Source organism: Echeneis naucrates, chromosome 3 (genome assembly GCF_900963305.1).
Source record: "Echeneis naucrates chromosome 3, fEcheNa1.1, whole genome shotgun sequence".
In the NCBI taxonomy this organism is placed as follows: Eukaryota; Metazoa; Chordata; class Actinopteri; order Carangiformes; family Echeneidae; genus Echeneis; species Echeneis naucrates.
In genome coordinates, this window is record NC_042513.1 from 8,726,877 (window position 1) to 8,751,497 (window position 24,621).

At 40.8% G+C, this 24,621-nt stretch overlaps 1 protein-coding gene across 10 annotated transcripts in view; it reads right to left on the reverse strand.

Moving 5' to 3' along the window:
• Positions 1–24,621, reverse strand: part of baz2ba (bromodomain adjacent to zinc finger domain, 2Ba) — a 62,716-nt gene that overhangs the window by 29,061 nt on the left and 9,034 nt on the right. For 7 of the 10 annotated variants that reach the window (XM_029497499.1, XM_029497498.1, XM_029497497.1 and 4 more), the window contains exon 1: positions 1,442–1,540. In XM_029497499.1, the coding sequence (XP_029353359.1) occupies positions 1,442–1,472 (31 nt within the window). In that variant the 5' untranslated portion in view covers positions 1,473–1,540. Of the gene's footprint in view, positions 1–1,441; positions 1,548–20,760; positions 20,807–24,621 lie in introns of those variants that run through there. The other 3 variants (XM_029497492.1, XM_029497496.1, XM_029497495.1) reach the window with 3 other exon arrangements.

Below are 24,621 nucleotides of genomic sequence, written 5' to 3' on the forward strand. Positions count from 1 at the left end.
GTGATGAAAATGGAGAGGAACTGTGGCCCTTCATAATTATCATAATGTACATGAAAACAAAAGGCTCATGTCTCAGAGGACGAGCAAGCTTATGTGGTGTCAGCTGGTAAGTGAAGCGGATCATTCCCTACCTTTTCAGAGGAAGGAAAAGGGGAAAAAAACACAGAGAGGAAAACAGAAAATGGATACAAAGATTGGGGCGGGGGGTAGATAAGCAAGACAATACAGTGATTTTGCTGTGGAAAAAAACAGAAGAAGGGAAAAAGTGGAGAAGATCGACAGGCTGTAAAGCATTCCTGTCGTTTCTCAATATCTGCACTTAATGCCTTGCCTTGTCAAAACGTGATGATGTGAACAGAATTGATTTCCCCCCTTACAAACAACAAAAAAGCAATCCCTTCTTTGCAGAGGTGTAAAGCAGAGCTACCCTCCCCCTCATCTCCTCTCATCTCTCGCAATCTCTCAAAGGGCCTCGTTCTGGGATGAGAGATGGAGAGAGAAAGGACAGCAGGAGGAAAAAAACTGACTGCAACGCCAGTCCATCTTCCTCCAAATACAAACTGATCACTTAGTGCAATTAAATCTAATAACAATAATAGGATTGAGCTCAGCAATGTAGCACCAAATGCACAGCCACAACAATGATTGCAACAATAATGGAGCGCCAAGGTATTTAAGGATCCAATCCTGACTTAATCATGAGAAATTAAAATGGATTTAGCATCAGAATTAGCTTGATTTTATAGGTAATTAATGGCACACCACAGTGCCGGTATAAGGCAAGCATTATAATCTCCGTGAACGGCTAAATCAATTTGACTTGAACAACACCAACCAATCAACACAAAGCGGAGCAACCAGAAACAGCAGGTCTCGCATATGCAAGGAGAGGGAGAATTTATGCTAATAGCTGAACTATGATTTATAAGATGTGTTCCAGCGCCAGATTCACAGTCACATCCGCAAATAAAACACAGCACCCAGCTGTCAACACATGCAGCTAATAGTGGCTGGATGCAATGGCCCTTCAGGAGATAGTGTGGCTATTAACAGCTCTGTGGATTTATGATTGCATGTGGCCATCGTACAGGAGCCTTCACATGTCAGTATCATCTGAAAGGAGGGCAGAACTAAACAAAGGAGAGAGGGAATGTGTGTGTCATGCATTTGTTTTGTGGTGTTGTGTGTATGTGTTGCATGTACGTAATTTTTCTTAGTTACATGTGCAGCAGTTTTACCAAAGACTGCCAAGAGATGTGCCTATAGAAGTGCATGTGCATGTGTGCGTGCGTCACAGCCTCAAATGATTCAACCCCGTGTGACTCAATCTTGCCCCGTTCCTCCTCACCCCTTCAACGCAGACACACACAGACACACAAACGACACACATGCGCACACACACACACACACACACACACAGTAACAGATGGCTGATACTAACTGAGATAATCCGCAAACAGAGTCATCAGCATGGATCAGTGGTAATCAGAGTGTGGACACAATGTCTCTTCTCCAGCCGTAATGGAAGGAGCGCCTGGTGTAAGAGAAGGGAAATGCATTATTCCCCATGATGCCCTGACCCCATTCAAAGACACACGGTGGCTCCCAGCTCTCTTCTTTTTTCTCCTTACCGCAGTCTACAAACACTGTATTAACACAATTTCTGCAACATTTATTCACTTCTCTGGATTTCCTCCTCCCCATGCTTTATTTTGATCTGCAACTGTGTCAAACACAGAATTCTTTTTAGCCAAGCAGCTAACAAGAGACATGCCAATGTAGTTACTGTCTTGATGAAGGTTGGCGGTAAAGAAGAAAAATCCACCATTAATTCTTTGGGTCTAATCAGCATGAAAGTCAATGTTTTGAATCATACAGAAAATGTAAAAAAAAAAAAAGACATAAACTTGTTTATTTTTATTCTTACCATTTCCTGTAAATATTACATTTCATTTTCAGAATCGGTAATAATTGTCAAGTATAAACAAGCTCTACAGATGACAAACTGTCAGTCAGATGTCACTCATTAATGAAAGGTACTGCAGGCATGCACGCACTGTCTCTTTCACTATCTCTCTTTTCCTCTCAAACACACACACACACTGAATCACCATCTTTTATTTCTGAATCTGTGTAAATCTTGCTCTGGGCACTGGACTTTGTGCTTGTATGTTCATGTGAGTGTGTTTTGTGGATATGACATGCTCATATGGATGTGTATGTTTGTACTTTGCATGCCTGCTTGCAATGAGCACTAACAGAGCAAGATCATCTTGCTTATATCAGAGTGCACGCACAAGCTAGCTTGACCCCTTTTCTCCTCTCTTCATCCCTCCCCTCCCGGCACGCACACCGTTAGCCAGGAAATGACATAACCAGTCTTGGCAAAAAAATAAGTGACAACCTTTGTCCAGAGTCAAACATCGAGTCAGAGAACATTTAAAGAGACAGACCGCACTGCGTGATATCATGCCACACCACTGGTTGTAGAATTGGAAAGGTCATAACAGAAAGAGTGTGGGTTATTTTAGGGTTGTTTATTCATTACTCGCACAATGTGTTCAATGTCAGTCAAAATGTATTAATGCTCAAAGTGACATAAAGAAATGTTTCAATTTGTCCAACTAACAGCCCAGAACCCAAAGACACTATAATTAGTATTACATGTTTAATTGGATCAGCAGTGGCAAATTCTTATTACTATAAAGCTGGAATCTGTTGATCTTTGGCATTTATCAATTATTAATCAGCTCTTTCATTTGGGTTGTAATATCACTGTAGCACTACATGGCATTTTGGAAAATGGCCTGAGTCAAAAAAATTCAGACTATAAAAATTTTGACAAAATCACTGAATTATGATATCAAATGGGACATTTGTAGAGGTGCATTAGTACCTCATAAAGTGATTGTGACTTGAGCCAAGGCCTGAAAGCAGTACAAAGAGACAGCATGCCCCAGTGTGGCCTGTCTAGGTGACAGCAACTAGAGTGACTCAGACCCCTCCCTCAGTTCTGCTCCTGCCCAGTGACAGATGGCAGAGCAGGGCATGTTGGGGATGGGCACCATCTCTCATCCCGCCTCAGCTAGCCTTGGCAGTGGTGCTGGCCACAGGTCTTATTACAGCCACACCACTGCCTGCCTGTCTGCCTCCATGTAACACTGGAGCTTACCTCACTAGAGCTGCTTACTGCCTGCCGGGGCAAAAAGGTAATGATATGGTACAGTGTGTAGCGTGGCCTAAGCATTGAAGAGTTTCCAGCCTCAGTATTCACTGATCCCTCTCTTAACACAAACACACAGACATACAGGAGCATGCGCACGTGCGTATCCATGTCGCTGTAAGAGGCTTTAGATAAAAATATTAAACCAAATGGTGTGCCACACACATTCTGTATGTTTTTGAAAATGACAAGAAATCAGCTCTTGCCAAATGGCTTTATTTGCCTTTTCAAACATACTGTAGATGCCAAAGGCTGGAATCAACACCCCTACTCACCATCCATCTCTGCTGGGTTCCCAGTGACAATAATGTGATTTTGGGACATGGTGATGACTCGGTGGAGAGAAATAGGATAGGCTTGTCACTTGTGTTTGATGTCAAACCTATGTGTGACAGAATAGTGTTACTCAGCTCAACCAGACATAGCACTACTCCCATTTCCTGGCCATAAATAGAAGAGAAAGAGCCAATAGTGAGTGTGTCAATGCGCATGTGTTTGGGAAAGAGTATATGTATGTATTTGTATCTGTGTGCACATAAGCACACCCATATGTACGATTCTGAGTATCATAAAGTAAGCTCAATTAGAAAATTCCCCATCTCTTACGCTCATTCGCATCTGCATCCAGCCAAAGCTAATTATTCTCCCCATGGTAACCTAGCAGGGTCTTCACATCAAAAAACCAGAAGTGTGCATCAGGCAATCATCCCTGATGAATCTGCCCTTCTCCCTCTACTAGCCACTCACACTCATCTGCCAGTCTCACTGCTCATTATGGTTTTTCTGCAGACTGAACCAGATCTGCTCACTGGCGGTTGCATGTGTCTACAAGAGTCCATAATGACTTTGGAGCAGTTGGGAAGTACACAATAACACTATCTATGCTTCATAGAATAGCACATACATTAATGCTCACATACAAACACAACACAGACACACAGGCACTTACACTCACAAGACGCGTTGGAAGAAAGGTGAGTGGTAAGTCAGTGTCTATTAAGCTTAATTACCATTTAGATTACAAACTGGAGTATTTTACATTTGCTCTAAAATACATTTTTTTTGCAACTGTGCTTCACTGTAACTCAATCCAAAGAGGCAAAGTGTTGATTTGCAAAAAATGTACCCTGAGGCCTTGAACATTGAGCTTAGACACTAGGTGTGCAATTTATTTCCCAAAACCTATCCAACATGTCAAATACTGTAATTTAATCCCCTCATGTTTAACAAGATATTGCAGACGTTTGCACAATTTTACTAGACGAAATCAACTGAAAATGGATTTATGTCTAATTACTTAGAGAGACACTGCCCAAGCCAGTAACACAACAACAGTTTTGAGCTTGCACATATTTACAGTGATAGTAATTTTGAATATTTCTTGTCTCCTTTCTGGTTTCACAATAGACATATTCATAGAAATTTGGCCTGAAAGCTCAAAATCTCTCTCAGATTAGTTATTGCATTGTAGGGAAATGAAAAACTCTTTGATAGGGGATGTTCAGGTGATCTAAAAAGGTTCAAAACATTAAATACTAAAATACTTCTGTCGTTAAAAACTTGATGCTCTGATGCTCTAAAGTCCTCAGACAACTACAACTGGACAGAGAAAAATGTAGTTCTTTTGTAATGAGAATGTGGCATGTGATTTTGAGTTCATCAGGTGTCAACACTATTGCACAAAATTCTACATAACACGACATCTAATCTAAACTGTTAACTAAACTGGACTGTTAACTGTCCATAAATAGGAGACATCTTGTTTTGTGAACTGTGCTTGTTTAAATGACCGCAGGAAATACAAAAATATTTAAAGCTAAATAACAGGAAACAGCATCAGTTATTGGGGAATATCAAGAAGAGCTGAGAGACGAAGAGAGAGAGGGGGAGATGGGGTTGGGGAGAGAGAGAGAAAGAGAGAGAGAGAGAGAATGAGCGCAGTACTCCGTATATGAATAATGCAAATGACATGCATGTCAAATAGCAAAACAAACTGACAGTGACAGAACAATGGAACTGCCAGAGAGCGGCAAACCTTGCTTGAGCAATTGTTGGAGCTCCCTCTGTCCATTTCCATGGGAGAAACCATTTAGAGTCAGTTCTGTTCAACTGGAACTTTACTTACAGGAGTTAACTGGGATCACTGTACAAATGTGACAGAATTCAGACAGGTGGTGTGATGCCAGAAATAACTTATTCCCGACTCCCAGCCTGGTTTGATAACATTCACAGAGCCTTTAATGTGTAAGAGGACGCAATAACTAAAACTTATTCAGTCACAAGATTTCATTTTTTTACTGCTGCCTTATCTTCTGGGTCTTATAAAAAAATTAATTCTCAGAAAAACCTATGCAACAGTGAATTACAAACAGGTCACTTGCAGATGTGATTTTGAGTTTATATGTGCTTTGTTAGCATTTTATAATCCAAATCATGAGATAATACATTTACAAGTGGAAAGGATCATTAGCTACAGCTCTGACCTCAACCATAGCATTGTTCTTATTACTTCACAGTGAACCATCATAAAATAACCTTAACTGACCTGATCATTACTTACTGCGTTACCTGAGAACATAGAGGCACTTAAAAATATTACTGACTCCACTTTAGTTGAAGTCATGTTTTCTCTTTGCAGTGGCACTAAACTTCCACTTGCTGCACAGTTGTCAGCTCATTTTGCTGTCAACATTTTTAAAGGGAAATGCTGTTCACATCTCTGGCTTGATGCTGTGTTTATTATCCTTTCAACAACCCCCTTCCCTAACACCTTTTACCCACCCAATCCTTCCTTCTCTCATTCTGTTCTTAACCCTTTTTATTATTTAATGCCTTTCTTGAAATCATCAGTAATAACACACACACATAATGGCCTCATTTAAAGGACCCTGGGTCTGATGTTAACAGAGACAAACAAATAGGAAGATGGCAAATGATGGTAAACATTCACATCGGGCAGCAAACAGAAGATGTTTCAGATGTTTACAGTGGTACATGATCCATGGTGTTGTCATTGTGTTGAATACTGAAATCAGATGCTAGTCTTAAAAGCTACTGAGTAGTTTTGAAAAAACAATCTGGCAACATAAGCCCTGATGAGAGAAAATCCACCGGCATTAAATTCAATATGTCAATCACTTGTATTCCTCTGTTCAAATGGGTGATTTACTTAATATTAAACATGTAAAAATGACTGGCAGGAAGAGAATAGTGTTGTATTGACAGAGAGGGAGGCAAAGCAGCAGGCAGTCAGCCACTCTGTTCTGCTTCACTGCAACATGAGGGGGAGGCCAGTGTGGACACTCACTCACTCACACGCACACACACAGAGTTGTAAAAACACACAGTCAGGCATATACACACAGACAAGCACACACTTGCACAAATGCACACACACTGATTCTCTTCCTCTCTTTTCCTCTCTCTCTTTCTCTCTCTATCACACACACATACACACAGTGCAGCAGGTGAGGTGCCAGCACATCACAGTGCTGCCATTTCTCAGTGTCTTGCTCAGGGAGAAGCGCTCTGACATTTTATGAAGCACTCTGCAGAAATCAGCAGCTTGTAATGGCGGCTGGATTGTCACTCCTTTCCACTCTTCACCCGTTCTCTAGCTCACTTCCTCACACTGCTTTTAAGATATTATTTCCCTTGATTAACATAATCTAATCAATTTTACAAAATTGGCTTTTAATTACAAAGGGCCATCTCTTCGTCTTATTCTCTGTTGAGGCTTTAAATAGCTTTAGTGTTTCAAAAAAAAAAAAAAAAACTGGGGAAAGAAGTAAAACATCAGTGAAAGGTTAGGAAATGCTGCTCATCTCAATGAAGTGATTGAGATGACTAAGACTGATGGCTAAAGGGTTTGCGCAGAAGAAACATCAAGAAAAATATAAATCATTTGAGTTCACTATTAAATTGCAGGTTTCTGAAAGAATATTTCCTAATCATTTTTAGTGTTATGAATCAGCAACCTATTAAATGCCTCTATGTTTTCATTTTACACGGTGGAAATGTAAATTGTTTTTGCACTTCTTTATCTGACCTTTGGAATTATGGCTGCTGATATTACTGTTCATGTTTACTGGAGAGGCCTAAAGATTAGAAACATAGCTGTTAAAAATGTCCTCTGCACAAAACCAGGGATCTATAACCATGATTAACTCTCTGGCATGTTGTTGTGCCTGACAAGCTCTCTATTGAGCAATGATTAACAGCTAGTGATTCTACAAACCACTGCTAGCACATTAACACAATGTTTACACTAGCCAACATCTCACCAAAGCCATTACTGCTGTGGCAAAGCTAACAGTTATCTTCAGAGGGTGGACAGCCGCTAGCCTGTGGCCCAGCAATTTACAGTGATGACAAACCTTGGCAACCATGCTCTGAACTTTTCTCCCAAAGTTTCACTCTGGGCCAACACATTTTAGAATAACTCAGAATAGTATGCCCACAGGAGAAAATGTGATTCAACTTGAAATATGTGGGAAGTGTTGAGGCCAAATCTCTCAGTGTAGGCTACGCTATAAACCTTAAACTAAGCCGATTTCATTAATGTGACATTAGCATTTGTAATGAGAAAATGGGGGGGGGGGGGCCCTTGGGACATCTTTGTGCTCTTAAAAAAAAAATAAAAAAAAATCACACATATACATGCATGCACATGCCCACACGCACTCACACACAAACACAAAATCAGGAACTAATTTACATTCATATTACACAAGATTCACAAAATGCGGCCAAAGCATAGAAAAGAGAAAATGTTGTATTTGCGTGGGCTTTATAATGAACTATCACAGCTTAGTTTATGTAAACCAACTATGACAGTAAATCTATTCAAACTTTCCTGATGAGCTAAGCAGGTAATTCTAGACAAATAAAGTCTGACATTCACTCCCACTACCACTCCAGACAAAAAAGTAGGGGAGGAAGACAGTGTCAAGTGCAAATCTTGCAACAGTCTCCCACTTTTTTTCACTTGCTAATTTGCTGCTGTGGTTCTCTGCAGCCCAGAGCTCATATGATGTGTTCCTACACTCCTTGGCTCTCTTAAACAAAACTATGGCATACATTTGGATGACTTGTTTTGTACGTCCCTGTTCAGACTCTGCAGCAGTGCTGGCAAGCAATTTACATAGTGATTTGTCAGGTAACCTGACTGCAAGATTTTCATTACATCCATAGTGAGCTGCAAATTTCCAAATTGACCAAGGTAGCTTTGGGACCTGACTGGTGGCTCCCTGTGATTATTTTAACTCTGAAGTTGCTGGCCTGAAGATAAAGCTGAGATCTTCAAATGTAACACTGAGATAACACCAAGTAAGTAAGTATTTATGGAAGAATGTGTTACTTTTAGATCAAAATTGTTGCATTCTAGAGAAACTCTTGTACAACACAGTCTGGGGTGTGAACATGATCTGGAATGTAAACATACTAGGCTAACTATGACATGAACTAACAAGTATTTGACTATGATGGTAAAGGGCTCCAAATATATGGGCATTGCATAACAATCACATGGCAAATGGCAGAAGTGATTAGGTCAGCATTATGATGATAATCTAACTTAGTTTATATCCATCTGAATGTATTTTTTTAAACTGGGTGATGCCATCCAGAGAACATCAGGGGGAGATCAGGGGGTGATGTTTCATATTTCATAAAATTTCATAATTTTAAATTTTTTTGCCTTATTACATGATGCATCATGTGTAAAGTATTTGACATAAATGGCATTTTTGTTACTTGGTTTGGATGTCAATGTTTTTAAAATAATGTGCTATTATTGTAGGCTAATTGGGCTTTTTCCAGTTGGAATAGTTGGATTTCCTTAAATCAAATTTCTATTCACATTACTTTTTTGCTCTCTGGAACGCTAATAATAATAGTATTCCAACTGTCCAGTGAAATTGAATTTGGTATTTGGCATTCAAAGACATGCTTTTTTTTTTTAATTATATAACATGGAACAATAATGGTAACAGCCTACATTTAATTAGATGTGAGTAGTAAAGGCCCTGGATGATAGAAGGGAGTTCTGTCTCAAAATGACTGACCTCAACCACTGACCTAAATCCATTCAAACCAAAATGAGCAGTTAGAATCAGAAAATGGTTTATTATTAATTAGCCAATTGAGAAACAATACAACTCTGCATGTGTGTCAAATACAACGCAATAACAAGCAACATGTTTGTATAATATGGGGCCCTGTGTGTGTGTGGTTGTCTGGGGGCCTGTACACACACACACACACACACACACACATATATATATATATATATATATATATATATGTATATATACAATGACAAAGAAATTTCCTTCTTCGACACATAGCATTTGTGCTTTTGGCTTTTGTTTGTGTCCAAACAAATTTAAAACTTGACTCACAATGCACTGACAAACAAACTGGAGTGAAATGAATCCTTGTCATTGTTCTCCCTGATAATGAATGTCGTAAAGAAATTAGTTTATAAGCATGGGATAAAAGCAGCTTTCTCTGGATTTACAAAACTACAAAAGTAACAGACAACTTTTTTTGCATGGGGTAATATGTCGCAATGCTCAGAATAAAACCAGAGCTGTATCATGGACCATACATAAGCCTGTGATTTCATTAATAAATTGTATTAATAAAATGTGCCTTAATATAATAACATGAAAGAATTGTGCTTTCTCTTTCTATGACAGTGGATTTGTTAAAATGGGTATGCGACTAGCCAAAATACTCACAGCCAGCAATCATGTAACAAGAGCAAAGTCACTTTCATTTGTTTCCAAATGTAAATAATAAATTAAACCAAATGCCAATTCAGCATGCACCAAGAACAATAAATATGCCAGTTTAACTTTGATATTCACTGATCCATGAGCTTGTTAAATATTTGTACTTAGACGGGCCTGGAAAAGTGAATTTTTACACACCATTGCTGTTAAAAAATGGCAAGAAATATGTGTGCGTAAAATAAGTAGACACCTACTATGTAACTGTAAAGAGTCTGTGGCTGAGCATTAAAATGAGACCAAAATGAGGATATCCACAATTCAGTGAGGGAAGGTTAAGACCAGAGCTGCACTGCATGGTCTCCAGTTTTCCTTATGGCATGCAAAATGTTACTTTCACATTGTTTTCTGTCTGTGTTTTGCTATCAGAACATTATATATCTCATAGAGGGGAGCAAGATATATATATCTTGCTCACCTCTACTGTCCGTTTCCTTTCATCACTGTCACATGATAAAATCATGGCTATGTCTGGCAACATATAAAAAATATTGCATTTGCATGCCTGTTTTCACTGTCAACAGGGACTTAATATTTCACATTGAAAATTTTTATTTTCTGCAGTTCAATGTTTGATAAAATATTACTTTGGCCTTTACATACAGAGTAAAAAAATAATAATAATCAATAATAATCATGATACCATTTTTGTCTGTATCACCTTTCTTCTGCTTTACCCAGGACACTTTTTCTCCCCTAGTGGCAAATGTAGAAGACCAGGTTAAAAGTCCGGCTGTGCCTTTAAAAGAGTATCATACTGATGATTGGGTTCTTTGAAATACTTTAACGAATATCCACAAATTACACTTCTTTTTTCCGTGACATGGCCCTATTTCCTGTGATTACACCTCCCCTGTGTGAGTTCATATAATTAGACAAAATATTTGAGCCTCTATTGCCTACTATGTCAAACCCCATCTTGCCATTACCGCTCTGTAATCATACTCCTACAGGTGGATTCAGGCGTGGGAAAAAAAAAACAACCCACTCATACCCATGCAAACGTAGTCACTGTGTTAGACTGAGCATTACCATTGTGTCACACTAATTTTTCACTTAAAATGTTTCCCATATAGTCTATCCTCTGGATCCTTACACTTCCTTATAGTTAAACCAATCGTGAGGTTTGCCATCAACTCACTTTTTGTCACCTGATATTATTTAAGGAGGAGCAAAGAAGGGAAAAGAATAATAGCTTGTGCTCAACTTGAATGTATCCTTGTGTATGGTGTGTGTGTATCAGTGCCTGTCACGACGGGTAGATTCCTTGTGTGGTGAGGCTGAAACCAAAGCTGCCTGGGCCTGTTGTTGATAGCCGTGTCTCACCCACTCACTGCCCCAGAGGGAGTCAGGACCAAGACCACTGCTCAGGGTTTGTCTGCTCAGACACATGAAACACAGGCTTGGATTACACAGGGCTCAAATATGAGTCATCCTAAAGAGGGGGTGGAGGAAGGCCCTGTCTGTTGTTTTGCAAAAAAATGCACACACACACACAGCTACATCACAGGCTCAGAGAGAGGACCTTGTGGTTCCACACACCTGCCAAAGACAGATGTTAAGAATAAATCAGAGAGAAACTCCAAGTGAAAAGAAGCTCCACCGTGCTGTAACTCCACTAACTCACTACACAGTATGCTAACTGGAGAGCAAACAGCTGCACATGACAACAGACACCAGCAATGAAAGTAACAATAGCATGCATGCACCTGACATGCATACAGACAGAAGGTAGATCTTGTCGGGAGACTGAGTATTTTACACTTTCTGTTTCGCGGGCTCAACTCTGCTCTTGCCATGTAACTTGCTCTCATCCTCTGGAGCACAGGATTTTCTGAGTGCAATTGTTCTGGAAGAAGCTGATATCCTCTAACAACATATAAACAAGTCACAACAAGGCTGAGAGCAGTGTGGGTGGTTTGGAGAGGAAGTTCTTTTTCCGCTGCTGACTAGGTGAATTTCACGATTTCTTCACTTAAATATAGCACCACTGGGATAAGATGAATCAACATGTTAACAAAGCCTACCTAACTTTACCTAAGTAGATGTACTGTGCTAAAATAAAATCAAAAAAGCTATTTTGGGAGAATGTGACCTCCAAAAGCATAAATCAGACACCAACACAACATCATCCTACATCCTGTCAGTCAATGAGGCACACTTCCTGCTTCCAGAAACCATGTGTCATGAAAAAGAAAACACAGATGCATCTACATATGAGCTTAGCTTTTGTCTATCCTGGTAGCCATGACTACGGCCATCGTTTGTCACTTACTTTTTTTCTTTTGCCTTGACTAACTGGCTGGGAGTGGCGAAGTGGTCTGTGTAAGTAGTGTGTGTGTGTGTGTGTGTGTGTGTGTGTGTGTGTGTGTGTGTGCGCACATGCATTCCATGCATGTGTGCCATGTATTTGCGAGTGTTATAAACAGACACCCTTCACGCTTTGTGGCCCAGAAACAGGATAAAATAGTGACTTAACCAGTAGCACACTGATATTTATCTCTACTTTTCTGTCCTGGAATGCCAGCCTGCTGAGAAACTATGAATATCTGACGTCCTGTCACACTAGATAATGTGAATATGTGTGTACAGCTGTGTGTGTGTGCCAACACGGGAAAGAAGGAGTCAGCGTGGGTGTTTTGCTTTGTCTTTCCACATTAAACGGCACAGGGCCAAGTGTGAATGTCGAGGTCTCAATCTTCAACTGCTGGAGACTATGTAGCTAACAAGAGTTATGAAAATATGTTGGTAAAGCTGGAATTGAAAGAAAAAAAATCACAAAATCAGCAAACAAATAGCTGTAAAATTCAAATCTGTGGCAGAGACATGATGAATTTGCTGACAAAGAACTGGTAGATTTGTTTATTACATTTTTAAAAATCTTTGACCCAAGAAAGTTTGCTTCTGTCAGGGCTTGTCACTGGGGAGAAATAAAGCCTGAGTCTGGCCCCCTTGTGATGCCGATGAGTCTAACATCCATGACTCAAGGGGTCAGGCAGCCTATCCAGGCTGAGCATTAGGGGTTAAGGGGATGAAACCAAGTGTGAAATGTGAGAAGACAAGCCAACATTGTTTCTCAGGCAACAAATAGAAAGGCGACAAACCCTGTATCTCTGTGACTGCGAGGAACGAGAGGTATGTTAGGAAGAAAGACTGTCACGTCATCTGTGATTCACATGTGTTTTGAACTGACTAAGTTTGGACATGTTAATCAGTAATAGCCTGTTGCACTTCAGACAGGAGGAGTGTGAGCACACTTTGTGTTTGTGTTCATGTGCATGTGTGATTCTGAGTGTGCAGTTCTCTCTCTGGCAAAGCCAACACCACATGGACTTAAGTTGGTTGAAGCAATAGAAGCAAGAGAGATAATCCATCTGGACTGTTTCCTTACAAAACATATGGAAAAATGCAGAAGCTTTTTTCTCTTTTCCACCCACAATAGCTATTAATATCTTTCACAGAACATTTGCTCATGTCCCACAAAGGAGTGGAATTCCTGCTGAAACATGTGCAGGATTAGAAAGAGGCAGTCAGGCATTTTTACGCACTCAACATATGTATGTACATTTCATCACTTAAACATACATTCATTTGTAATTCCACCCAATCATCACTCCCCCTTAGAGACTACACAACTTATTCTGCTCAAGTTATTTCAACAAAGGCAGCCATCCATTGCTTCTCTGAAAATAATTCACTCTAATATCGACAAAGAACCCCTAAATAATCACACCACCTAACTGACAGGAATTGTCCACAGCAGTGCCAAAAGCCAGTGTTGAAAATAAATAGTTTTAATTATAGCTGACACAGATAACAGCCTGTGAAAACGTCAACCTTTTCTTTAAGTCCTCTGCAATAACCAAACATACAGTATTCCCTGGAAAACGCAGTTGTTGTGTGTGTATGAGGGTGAGTGTGTGCGTGCGTCTGAATACAATATTCATTTTGCTGCAGGAGGACAATCTATGCATAACAATGAGAGGCGCTAATGAAATCAGCCATCAACCTGCGATACATACATATTAAAGCAGGACCTCAGAGTGTCATTCGCTTAGTGCATCATTTGTTCCCACTTGTTTTTTTCTCTCTGCCACCTGACCTTTAGAGTATGTGCCCCCCCAAAAAATACACACACACACACACAAACACACACTTCCCCACACTAAAAATAGGAAGTGAATCTGCAGGAGTGTGGCATAACACATACATGCATGTGTAAATGTAGCATTATACTGTCATCACAATACATTTTTGAAATTTATATAAGCGTGATGTGTACACTTACAGCAAGTTTGGTCTTTTGGGATTTAAATATACATAGAGGATTTGCTTAAGTTTAGGAACCAAACAACCGCCTTTTAAAAGATGATGTTTAGCACAGCAAATGGAAACCATTGTCAGAGCTGAACCTTCAGTATAATGTCATATCATTCCAGCTGCCAGGGAACGACACCCCTCCCTTCCCTCTAATTATGCTTCACAGCTCTGGTCTCTCTGTCTCTCTCTCCCTAACCCCCACCCCCACACTGGCAGGGAAATGGATCCCTCCACCTGACAGTGGCCATTTTGAGCCTTCTCTCTTCTCGTCTCTACTCTTGCTTCCTGGTAAACAATGGGAGAAGGATAATTGATCAAACAGCCAGGGAACCCTCCAAGCAGGGGAAGGTCACCGCCCGCCAGCCCAGCTCACTAAGGAGGGGAGGAGGGGGTATATGTGTGTCAATAAGTGTATGTGCATTTGTCTGTGTGTGTGTGTGTGTGTGTGTGTGTGTGTGTGTGTGTGTGTACATGCATCTATTGCATCTATGAATGTGTTTTAAGTGTGTGTGACCAACTGTGCAAAAAAATAAAAGTCACAAAGGTTGAGACAGAAAGAGTGGTGTGAGTGTGTGTGTAAGTGTCTGTGTGTGTTTGTGTGAAAGAGAGTGGGGGTTGGGGGCTGGGGGGTGTCTCTCTGATGCTCTTGAGCTGCCATTTTTCTTCCCTGACAAAGACTCCATCTGCCACAGAGCCATTTGCTGCCTCCCGAGTCGGCAGAGCATTCTGCACGCCACGTTCACCTTGATGTCACCTCTACACAGCTCATGCCTTGCTGAAGCTGTGCACTCAAACACACAGACTCCCTCTCTCTCTCTCTCTCTCACACACACACACACACACACACACACACGCAAAAACACGTGTAAACACACACAAACACTCAGCAACAAATTTCTTTCCTCTTGTATCCACACAGACATATATCCTTATTGTCTCACACTCACAAACACACACTTTCAGCTTGTGTCACACATGTTACCCTTTTCTCTCGCTCTCTCTCTCTCTCTAACACACACATGCATTGAATATATGTGTCTAGGCAGCGGCCCTCCCTTTCCTCTGCATGGCTGATATCACTGAGCAACCATCAGCGCTGTGCATTGTGGGAGTGTCTGTTGGGGCAGAGAGATGCGACAGGGGCTGAGGGATTCACACGCCTCTGAAAGACAGCCAGAGGGAGAGAGAGAGTGAGAGGCAGGAGGGAAGGGAGGCAGAGAAAGAGAGAGAGATACGGGGGGGGCCGGTAACTGGAAATGAAGGATGGCATTTTAAAGAGGAAGCTGAATTTCACCTGCAATTACCGTAGCTCCGGGGCACATGGCTTGGTTAAGAGACATTTCATTCCAAAGCCACTGCGTATAGCTGCCGCACTGAGCCCTAAGAGGCGCATAAAGAAGGAGGGAGAGAGAAAATAGAGCGGTGGAAAAACTCTCTGCTGCCCAAGATGGCCCTCAGCAGATGCAGTGATGAAAGAGAGGAGGCAGCCAGGGATGTAGCTGGTAAATGAAACCCAGCAAAAAAGCTAGAGAGAGAAGAGGAGAGGAAAGGAGAGGAGGAAAAAGACAGATGAAGAGACAAAAAACAGAAAAAGGGTATCTCATTCAGCAGGCCTGAACTTGGCCATCTGCACGCCAGACCAGACAGCTGAACTGGGCCTCAGAGAGCACACAAATATATACACACAAACACATGCACCCCCCCCCACACACACACAACAAAGAGCAAGTCAAATCCAACCAACACAGATACTTGCACTCTCGCAGTTAAGGACAGGAAATGCTGGACATGTTTAATGATTAGTATCTTTCTCAGTATTCATTGTACTCAGTACTCTTTTGTAGAAACTGTACTCTCTCTCTGCTGTCTCTTCTGCCTCTTTCAGAATTCCAAATGGAAACGAAATGGTTTCCCCGAGGCTCAATGTCCTAGCTAGTTTCACCAGGCACACTGCTGTGTTTCATAGGAGAAGTGTGACGGCACAAATACAGTAATGAGCTCTCACTGGGAGCTGGGGGCCTCCTGGCACTGCTAATGGCTCCTCTGGACTGCAGCTGTATCCAGGTTACAACTTGGGCTGGCCCACAGGCCCTGGAACACACAGGCCCAGTAGGGACAAACTACTCCCAGCCCCAGGCATGGACTGTATTCGGAAAACCAGATCCAAAGTGGACTGTGTGTTTGGTATGTGAGTGTTTGAAGTAGGGAGAGGAAGAAAGAAGATCTGGGGAAGGGGCTTTTGGGAAGGGAAGCTGTGAAGGATGTCAAGAGACAAGGGGCCCGGGCAAAGACAGAGACTGCGGAATAAAGACAGTTGAAGAGATTTGGTTTGACCATAAAGGCGGCAGATAGACACAATAAACCTGGAGGTTCTCATAGGGCAGCAGCTGGCTTTGGGCGAGACTGCTATCTGTATGTATGGAGGGAGAAAGAGAGTGCATGTGTGGTCTGTTTAATTATCCCCATATAAAAGAGTAACTGTGCATTGCTTACATACATGCACAGTAGGTACAAAAAAATAACAGCAGATTGATGATAGCAGCTGGATATACAGTCCCAGAACATTTTTCATTAGACTTTGAAAAAATTAAAACAAAACATTCATATTAATTAAACACAAAAGTAAAAGCAGTAACGACAGCAAACATGAAATATTTAATCTCACTGCGTACCATTAGGTTTTAACCTTTAAACCTTTAAACAACAGAGATTTGTTATGACAAAACTTGTTTGGCAAACAACTGAGTAACCAAAGACAACTATTTTAGCCACATTCTTTTACTGTATTTCACAATTGACCCAGTGAAAAAACTCAATGTAAGCATGTTTCAGTCTATGTAAGCATAATGTGATTGGTAGGTTGGTAGGTAAGTGCAAAGGCTAGGTCATCTGTTTTCAAACCTAAACCAAAAAAGCATTCGTGCTGAGTCACACACACACACACACACACACACACACACGCACACACGCACACACACACCCACACCGAGACCACTCCTGTTGTTGCGCTCTCTGGGAATTCTCACAGCTTGGGTTCTTTAGCTCCTGTTTTGTCTGGCCCTCCATTCAAAATGGCCCCCTCATGACCACGCACATTATCGTCCAGGCAGGCAGCCACCAAGTGGACTGAGGCTCCCTGGGTGCAAGCAGTGATTCATGGCACAAGGGTCTGTAAAAGAGCAGCCTCGCCCCACGCTGTAGCGCTTCAAGGGGACAAGAAGAGCAGGGGCTGTTTGGCAGTGGGGGTGATTCAAAAGTCTGGCAAGAGGACTGAGCCCTGTTGAGACCACGTGGACCTAAGGAGGTGTTCTCTGCTGTGCACGTGTGTGTGCATGTGTGTAGAAAGAAACATGGATGAGTAAACCCAAACTAATGCTGCAGAGTGTCTGTTGAATCTACGCTGCTCCCTATCCCAAGGACAATCTCGCAGCAGCTTTTTAACAATCTTCGCTCCAAGGCAAGTACAAAGTACTAAATGTTTCCGGGTTATCTCTAACACTTCCCCAATCTAACAGAGCACAAGTTTAAAGGGCACTGGGAAAAAGACACTGTGAGGAACAAAGAGGGCTCATGAATAAGAGCTGAAAAATGATAGTAGTTCCTAGGATTGATGAAATTCTATCAGGTTTTGTGACAGGCAGCAAGTCACAGAAATTCTTTCCCCTCAGGCAAGAAGGTGTAATTTCCCCTTCCACTGTCACAAGAGCCTGTAGCTCAATGACTGACTGATTCAAGGTAATTTGTAATGTACAAGATGTAGTCACATATCCATCTATCTATCTATCTATCCATATATCTACTTCCAGATCAAGACACTCGGAATAGATACACTGGCATGTTGCTTTGTTGTAACACATGGTGGGATGCGGATGAAAATGCTGGCCCCACAGGACACACATATATACACACATACACACACATACATAAAGAGCGGACTGCTGTGGGGCTGACGCAAGACTATCTCTGTCTCACGTGTCTCTCCCCTACGGCCGCCCGCTGCTCCTGACCTTCGAGATGTTTTTCTCTCTCCTTCTCCCTCTCCCTTTATTCCTCTCTATTTCACACTCACACTGCACACGCACACAAACACACACACACATACACACACACACTCCTCCCTTTTTTCACACCTCCCAGCCACTCAGTATTTGTCATTAAAAGGCATTGCATTTCAAGCTTGGATCAAGGAGATGGGGCTGTGTAAGCATTGCTGCTCCTTCACACAGCACCTTGGCTTAAGTACAGATAGTCCACATGCATTACAGCACTAGCACTCAAACCTAAACACATGCCCACAAATACAAGTGTGAAAATACACATACATATACATGCACACGCACAACCTTCCTGAATCCAAAGAATCAGCCAGTTGTGGCCGCTTCATGTAGGTTGTGTGTATCTTGGCTGTGTAATGCTTCACTGATGTACACTGATGTGAAAGCCTTAAGAGGTAACATTAAGCAGGAGAAAAAGCTATCATCTCTTAGCAGAGTGTGCAGGTTAGTCATTTTTATACTAACATATTAATTATATAATCCTTACTGTAAACCAATGGTTCATGGTTTCTAGAAGCATACTCAAAGTTCAATGGTTTCACAAAGACCCCACCCCCACCATACACACACATACATGCATATACGTGATTGTAATATAATTATATCTTAGTGCCATTAGATGAACGTCTCTGTCTTTCTTTCATTTTCTCTCATTCTCAGCAATTGCATATTCCTTTGGGTTTTTCAGTTGAGCAGCCCTTTCCTTTTTCCTTCTCTTGTCTTCCAAGCAACAAATGTCAGCTAATTACACCATAGCTGTTTGGATGAGCTCCATCTTTCCCTGTGCTCTTCTGTGCTTGTTCTCTATGGGGCTGCAGGAAGAGTCATTCAGCCAAAACACAAGTCAACGACAGCCAGCAGTGAGGGTTCAGGTACAAGACTTCACCCCATAGAAGTTTATTACCCAAGAGAGAGGACTCATCAATACTTATCACAAATGATACAACCAGATTGGACTAAGCTGTGGGGGTTATAATGTCTCATTCACAGCCAGAGATGAAGCAGTAATGGTTAAAGCTGACAGATCAGGTCTGGCAACACACAAGGCCAAATAGCCAGTCACAGGCGAAAACAGGTATTTCCCTGAGCACTAGATTCAGTAAAAACCTTCTCATAAAACATCCCATTTGATCTGGTGACACACTTGCAGGCACAAGGCCATGGAGTCGGGCAGGAGAGAAAAGTGCAAGTCATTGTCTCTGAGTGGAACAACAAACTGCCACCTTGGTGTGTGTGAAGTGAAGCCTTGAGGACGCAGCCGCACCCCTGAGTACAGCTACCTCTTGCAGTGAAAAGAGAAAGGAAAAATGAAGAAAGACAGAATAGGATTGAGAGAGGAATTGAGTAAAGCTGCATATAGCAATACATTTAAACAACTCAACACAATGCAAACCTAGCAGCACTGTAGGGCACAGTTAACAACCATTTACATTCGCTGTTGGCTCTGAACAGATAGTAAACTCAAAGGGTGTTTATTAGATACGTATGTTTCATACAAATATTCTGATTAGAATGGGAGAAATCTAATTAATTGCTTGATTCACTGAATGAACCCCGAATTTGTAATGTAATCATAACAACTGCTTTTCAAGGGGCTCTTGTTAAATTTAATTGGGGAGAAAAAAACATCCTCTTTCACTGAATGAATGAAAATCAAATTAGGCCAGAAACTGAAGGAGTCTGCAAGTTCGTTCTGGCATTCCATTAAAAAAAAAAAAAAAAAAAAAAAAACAGTAAAAGGAGGGGGCAGCACAGTGACATAGTGGTTAGTGCTGGGGAGCTCACATCCTGGGTGAATAAAACTATGTATCTTCATTCTTAAGTGCTGTAGTGATATGTGGAAAAAAAATAACTTTTCAGAATTTGGAGACAATGCAAGTCATATCAATTAACTTACATAATATTGGCAGCATTGCAGCATAATGGTTAGCGCTGTTGCCCCACAAAAAGAAGGTCGCGGGTTCAGATCTCCCCATGTCTGCATGGGTTAGAGTTAGGAGGTACGGGTACTCCGATTTCCTTCCACCATCCAAAGACATCATGTTTGAGTTAACTGGTGACTAAATTGTCTGTAGGTCTGAGTGTGAGTGTGAGTGTGAGTGTTTGTTGGTCTCTGTCTGTCTCTGTGTGTTGGCCCTGTGATGGACTGGCCTGCCTCGCCCAATGTGAGCTGGGATTGGCTCCAGTGTCCCGGAAGTAGATATGTTGTAGACAGCGGCTGAATGAATGATTATGAAAGGAGGTCCTTGTGACAATATATACTTTCAAAAGTCAACCATCAACTATTCTCTAACATCCAAACACACAAGAGGGATAGTCAGATGACCAACACAAGGTGTGACTATTCTTTGTGTCACTGAATACTCACTGATGTTAGAGATGTCTTCAGCTCTTTGACATAACTGCTGTAACACCTGGAGAAAAAGCAGAAACAGTGCATTAGTGTTGTAAAATTGTAAATGTAAATGTAAAATTAAAAATATAATCTGCGTCATTGCAACATAAACTGCCTCTAGTATGTTTTCATTTGTAGCACAGTCAGTCAGATTGATACATTACATGTTAAATGATGAGATTATGCTGAGTTTTTCATTGGAGGGAGTGAAGGGATTGAAGCCCCTTAAACTACCTGCATGTCAAAGCTACAGTAACACAACTTAGTATTTGTGGTTTTTCTGTCACATCAGACAAAAACATATAGTGATGTCTGCAAAAAGCTATAGCTACACACACAGAAACAGAATGATATTCACAATGACAAAAAAGTCTTTCTGCCCAAGCCCTTTCTTGTAAAACCTGTTTGTTAGAAATGAATCTAGACACTGGAGCTTTTAGTGTGAGGCTATTTTCCCCAAACACAAGACAGTTCTTGCAGAGAACCAAGCCTTACCACCGTTCTCACGCCCATCTCTCATGCATTGTCTCTAAGGCCCTCCTGTGCTCTTACAGCCTGAGCCTAATCTAAGCAGCTCACCATAACAGACACCACCCTGCAATGTACACATCACTACACAGACACAGATTTTACAGCTTTTTCCTGCCCCAAAATAAACTGGCTGTTGAGCACAAATAATGCCTGACTGATGCAAACAACATACAAATTAAATTAAAACATGTGTCACCATCGTTCAATACTGTATGTACAATTAAAAGCCTGCTCAGAGATACACATACACACACATCTACAAAGAGGAGCTTCTTATAGACATTTCCAGGAACCAACACATACAGTGTTATACCGCTTGAGGGTAGCTACCTAACAGGGTTTTGTTGACAGTAAACATGTCCATCTGGTCAACAGCAACAGAATCAAGTCTGGTGGACGCTTAATCAGCTTGAATGCGGACAGCCATTACAATAACATGTTTCTATTTTTTTCTTTTTTTCAGAAGCAAAATCTTACGCAGAGTTTTATGAATTAGTCATTCATGTGAAGGCCAAATGTTGGAATGATATGCCACGTTTAAAAAGAAATGGGTGCATTGCAGGTCATGGGCCTAACTGATTTGGTCTTTTCAGATACCCTAAGATAAGATAAGATGAGATGAGACTTTATTGACCCCACTTGGGGAAATTTGCCTTTTACCACAGCTCTTTACAGACAGGATAGAAACAGAATAAAATCAAATATAGTTACAAATCAAAGAAAGAACAACAGAGAAAAACAGAAAGAACAGAGATACTATATTCATAAAAATATGCAGCATACATTATGGCTGACTGTCAAGTGGAAAAATCGGCATGATATGATAACCTCCTGCCATGTCAAAGACTTTGGCACATAATGCAACATACATCTGTCATTACACCTCAATTCATGGCTGAACAGAAATCATCTGGAATGACTATGTTAATTGGGTTAATTGTGATAATAACCAGAGTGATCGAACTGCAGTTCCTTTCATTATCTACATTCTTACACAGACAAACACACACACACGGACACAAACACTTTGATAACTCATTGCAGTGATAATGATAACAGAGAGCCAGGTAGGCTGAATTCATCTTCAGCTTTTTCATAAAGGCTTATCAGTGGATGATTAAAGGATCTCTGCACATAGGGCTTCAGCACGGAAAATGATTTTCCAACCATGAGGCAGGTGAATTACACCGGATAAGAAAGCCTGTGCTGTCTGCCATCATTTGCCTGACTGAGAATCTGGCTGTTAGTCTATTAACCTCATTTCATTCAGAGATCTTACCAGTTTTACATCAACAGCAGATGGATAAAATATCACAGGGAACACTCTGTTTAACGGCTGCCACAACCAGAGATTTTCCTAGTTGACTAGTAGTCTTAAATTCTAGGCATTGGTCAACTATTTTTTGCACATTTAAAAGTTAAATTTAGTAATCTAAGCATTTTGTATATGGATGATATTTATATTTTTGTCATAGAAATACTATATAGAAAAGAGTGCTTTTTGTGCACAAAGGCACAATTATGGACCTCGAGACCAAGCGCTGCCACTTCCTGTGGAGTTTTTAGGACAATCTGACAAATCAAATCTTGGTCAAGTAAGGCTCTCTCATTGACTAATATTTGGGGGTCAGATCTCTACCACCTTCCAAAGAATGAAGGTCTGCACACCTCAGAATGTGTTTATCAATGATATCACCATTTCATATTAGTGGCAATTAACGGTTATTTGAATTATTAGCTAATCTGTACATTATTCACAACAACTTCAAGATATTTTGTTAGTCACTCGTTTTTTATTGTGACATGAGCAAGAAAGGCAGAAATTCCTCACTAATGAAAGAATGGAACCAATATAACCAATTAATTGATTCATGATAACTGTATTATTTTCAGGTCAGTGACTAGAGTTTTAGTTTCAACTCTAGCAACCAAGAAACACATAAGAATAATATTTTCTCATCAATTATTCAAATAGATATATCAAAACTGAAATGTTAGCATTCTACCATTTTATCACACAAGAAAGAGGTTCACCCAACCATTGCTATAATGAGAGAGAATACATGTAGTTGTGATTTTGAAAGTGACACAAAGCTATTTGTTACTGCATATAAGAGTGATAAAACAAATTACTGCCCTAAGTTATTAAGTTTACCACTTTTTCAGTAACAACCCAAATGTCATTTGATAATAGCCATCATTACTTACCAATTTCCATCTAATTAACTTAAAAGGCTATATATATATATATATATATATATATATATATATATATATATAGAGAGAGAGAGAGAGAGAAATTAACAACAACAAAAACAACGACCAATTGCAAAAAGAAGCACTATCTGCAGAGGTATAATTACCTGCAATTACACTACAGACAAGCTTACACATGGACAGTGTACAACCTAACTGTTGTGATGTTTCTCTGAATTGAAACCAATTGTTTGGTTTCCCTAATCTATTCCCTTCCCCTTGATGTTGGCTTTACCTACAATCATACAGAAACTTACACTTCTGTACAGGGTTAAAGAGAGGTTACAAGGGTCAGACTTTTGTACTTGCTACAAAAAGAAAGAAAGAAAAAAAGAAAGGACGCTTCCTTTTTGTTAAGAGTCTTCTTGACAAAAACTCTGTTTTGTATTCAAACATAGAAAACAAGTGTAATCTGAAAATACACACACTGAGATTGGCCTAAAATCCCTTTCTTTTTAATATTTGATGCCTTGTTAGAGGAGCGACACTGGTGAGGTGTTTGTCTCTGTTGTCTCTGTTGATCTCTGGCTAACCAGGTCCCTGTGGGAGTGAGCGAGTGAGACTTGGCTGGAGACATTTTCCTGAAGCCCCCAGAACAAAACAGGCAAGTCTTGACAGTCTGTCTGCCACAGAGTCGTCACACAATCAGTTGCAGGAAACCAATCCCTAAATAGCAGTGATTCATCTCTTCATCACACACAATGCCAGTACACAGTCCACAAAGAAGCTCTCTCTCTCTCTGTCTCTCTCTGTCTTACCCTATCTATCTCAACCCCCTTCCCCCTCAGTATGGTCTCTCATGCTGCTTAAAAATGAGTGCTTCTCCCAGCTTTCTTTGCCCTGTGATTTACTGGCAGTGTTTAACTGCAGGGCAGCATCTTTTATCGTTACATGATCTGGGGCTGAAACCTGACAAAATGGAATCTCTCTGCAAGTACCTTTGTATGTGAGTAAGTGCATGTTCAGGGCAAAGTCGGGAGTGGGAGGAGGAATAAAGAACTTGTGTGAGAAACGTTTGTCTAAGTGCAATTCAAATCCTCCCAGCCT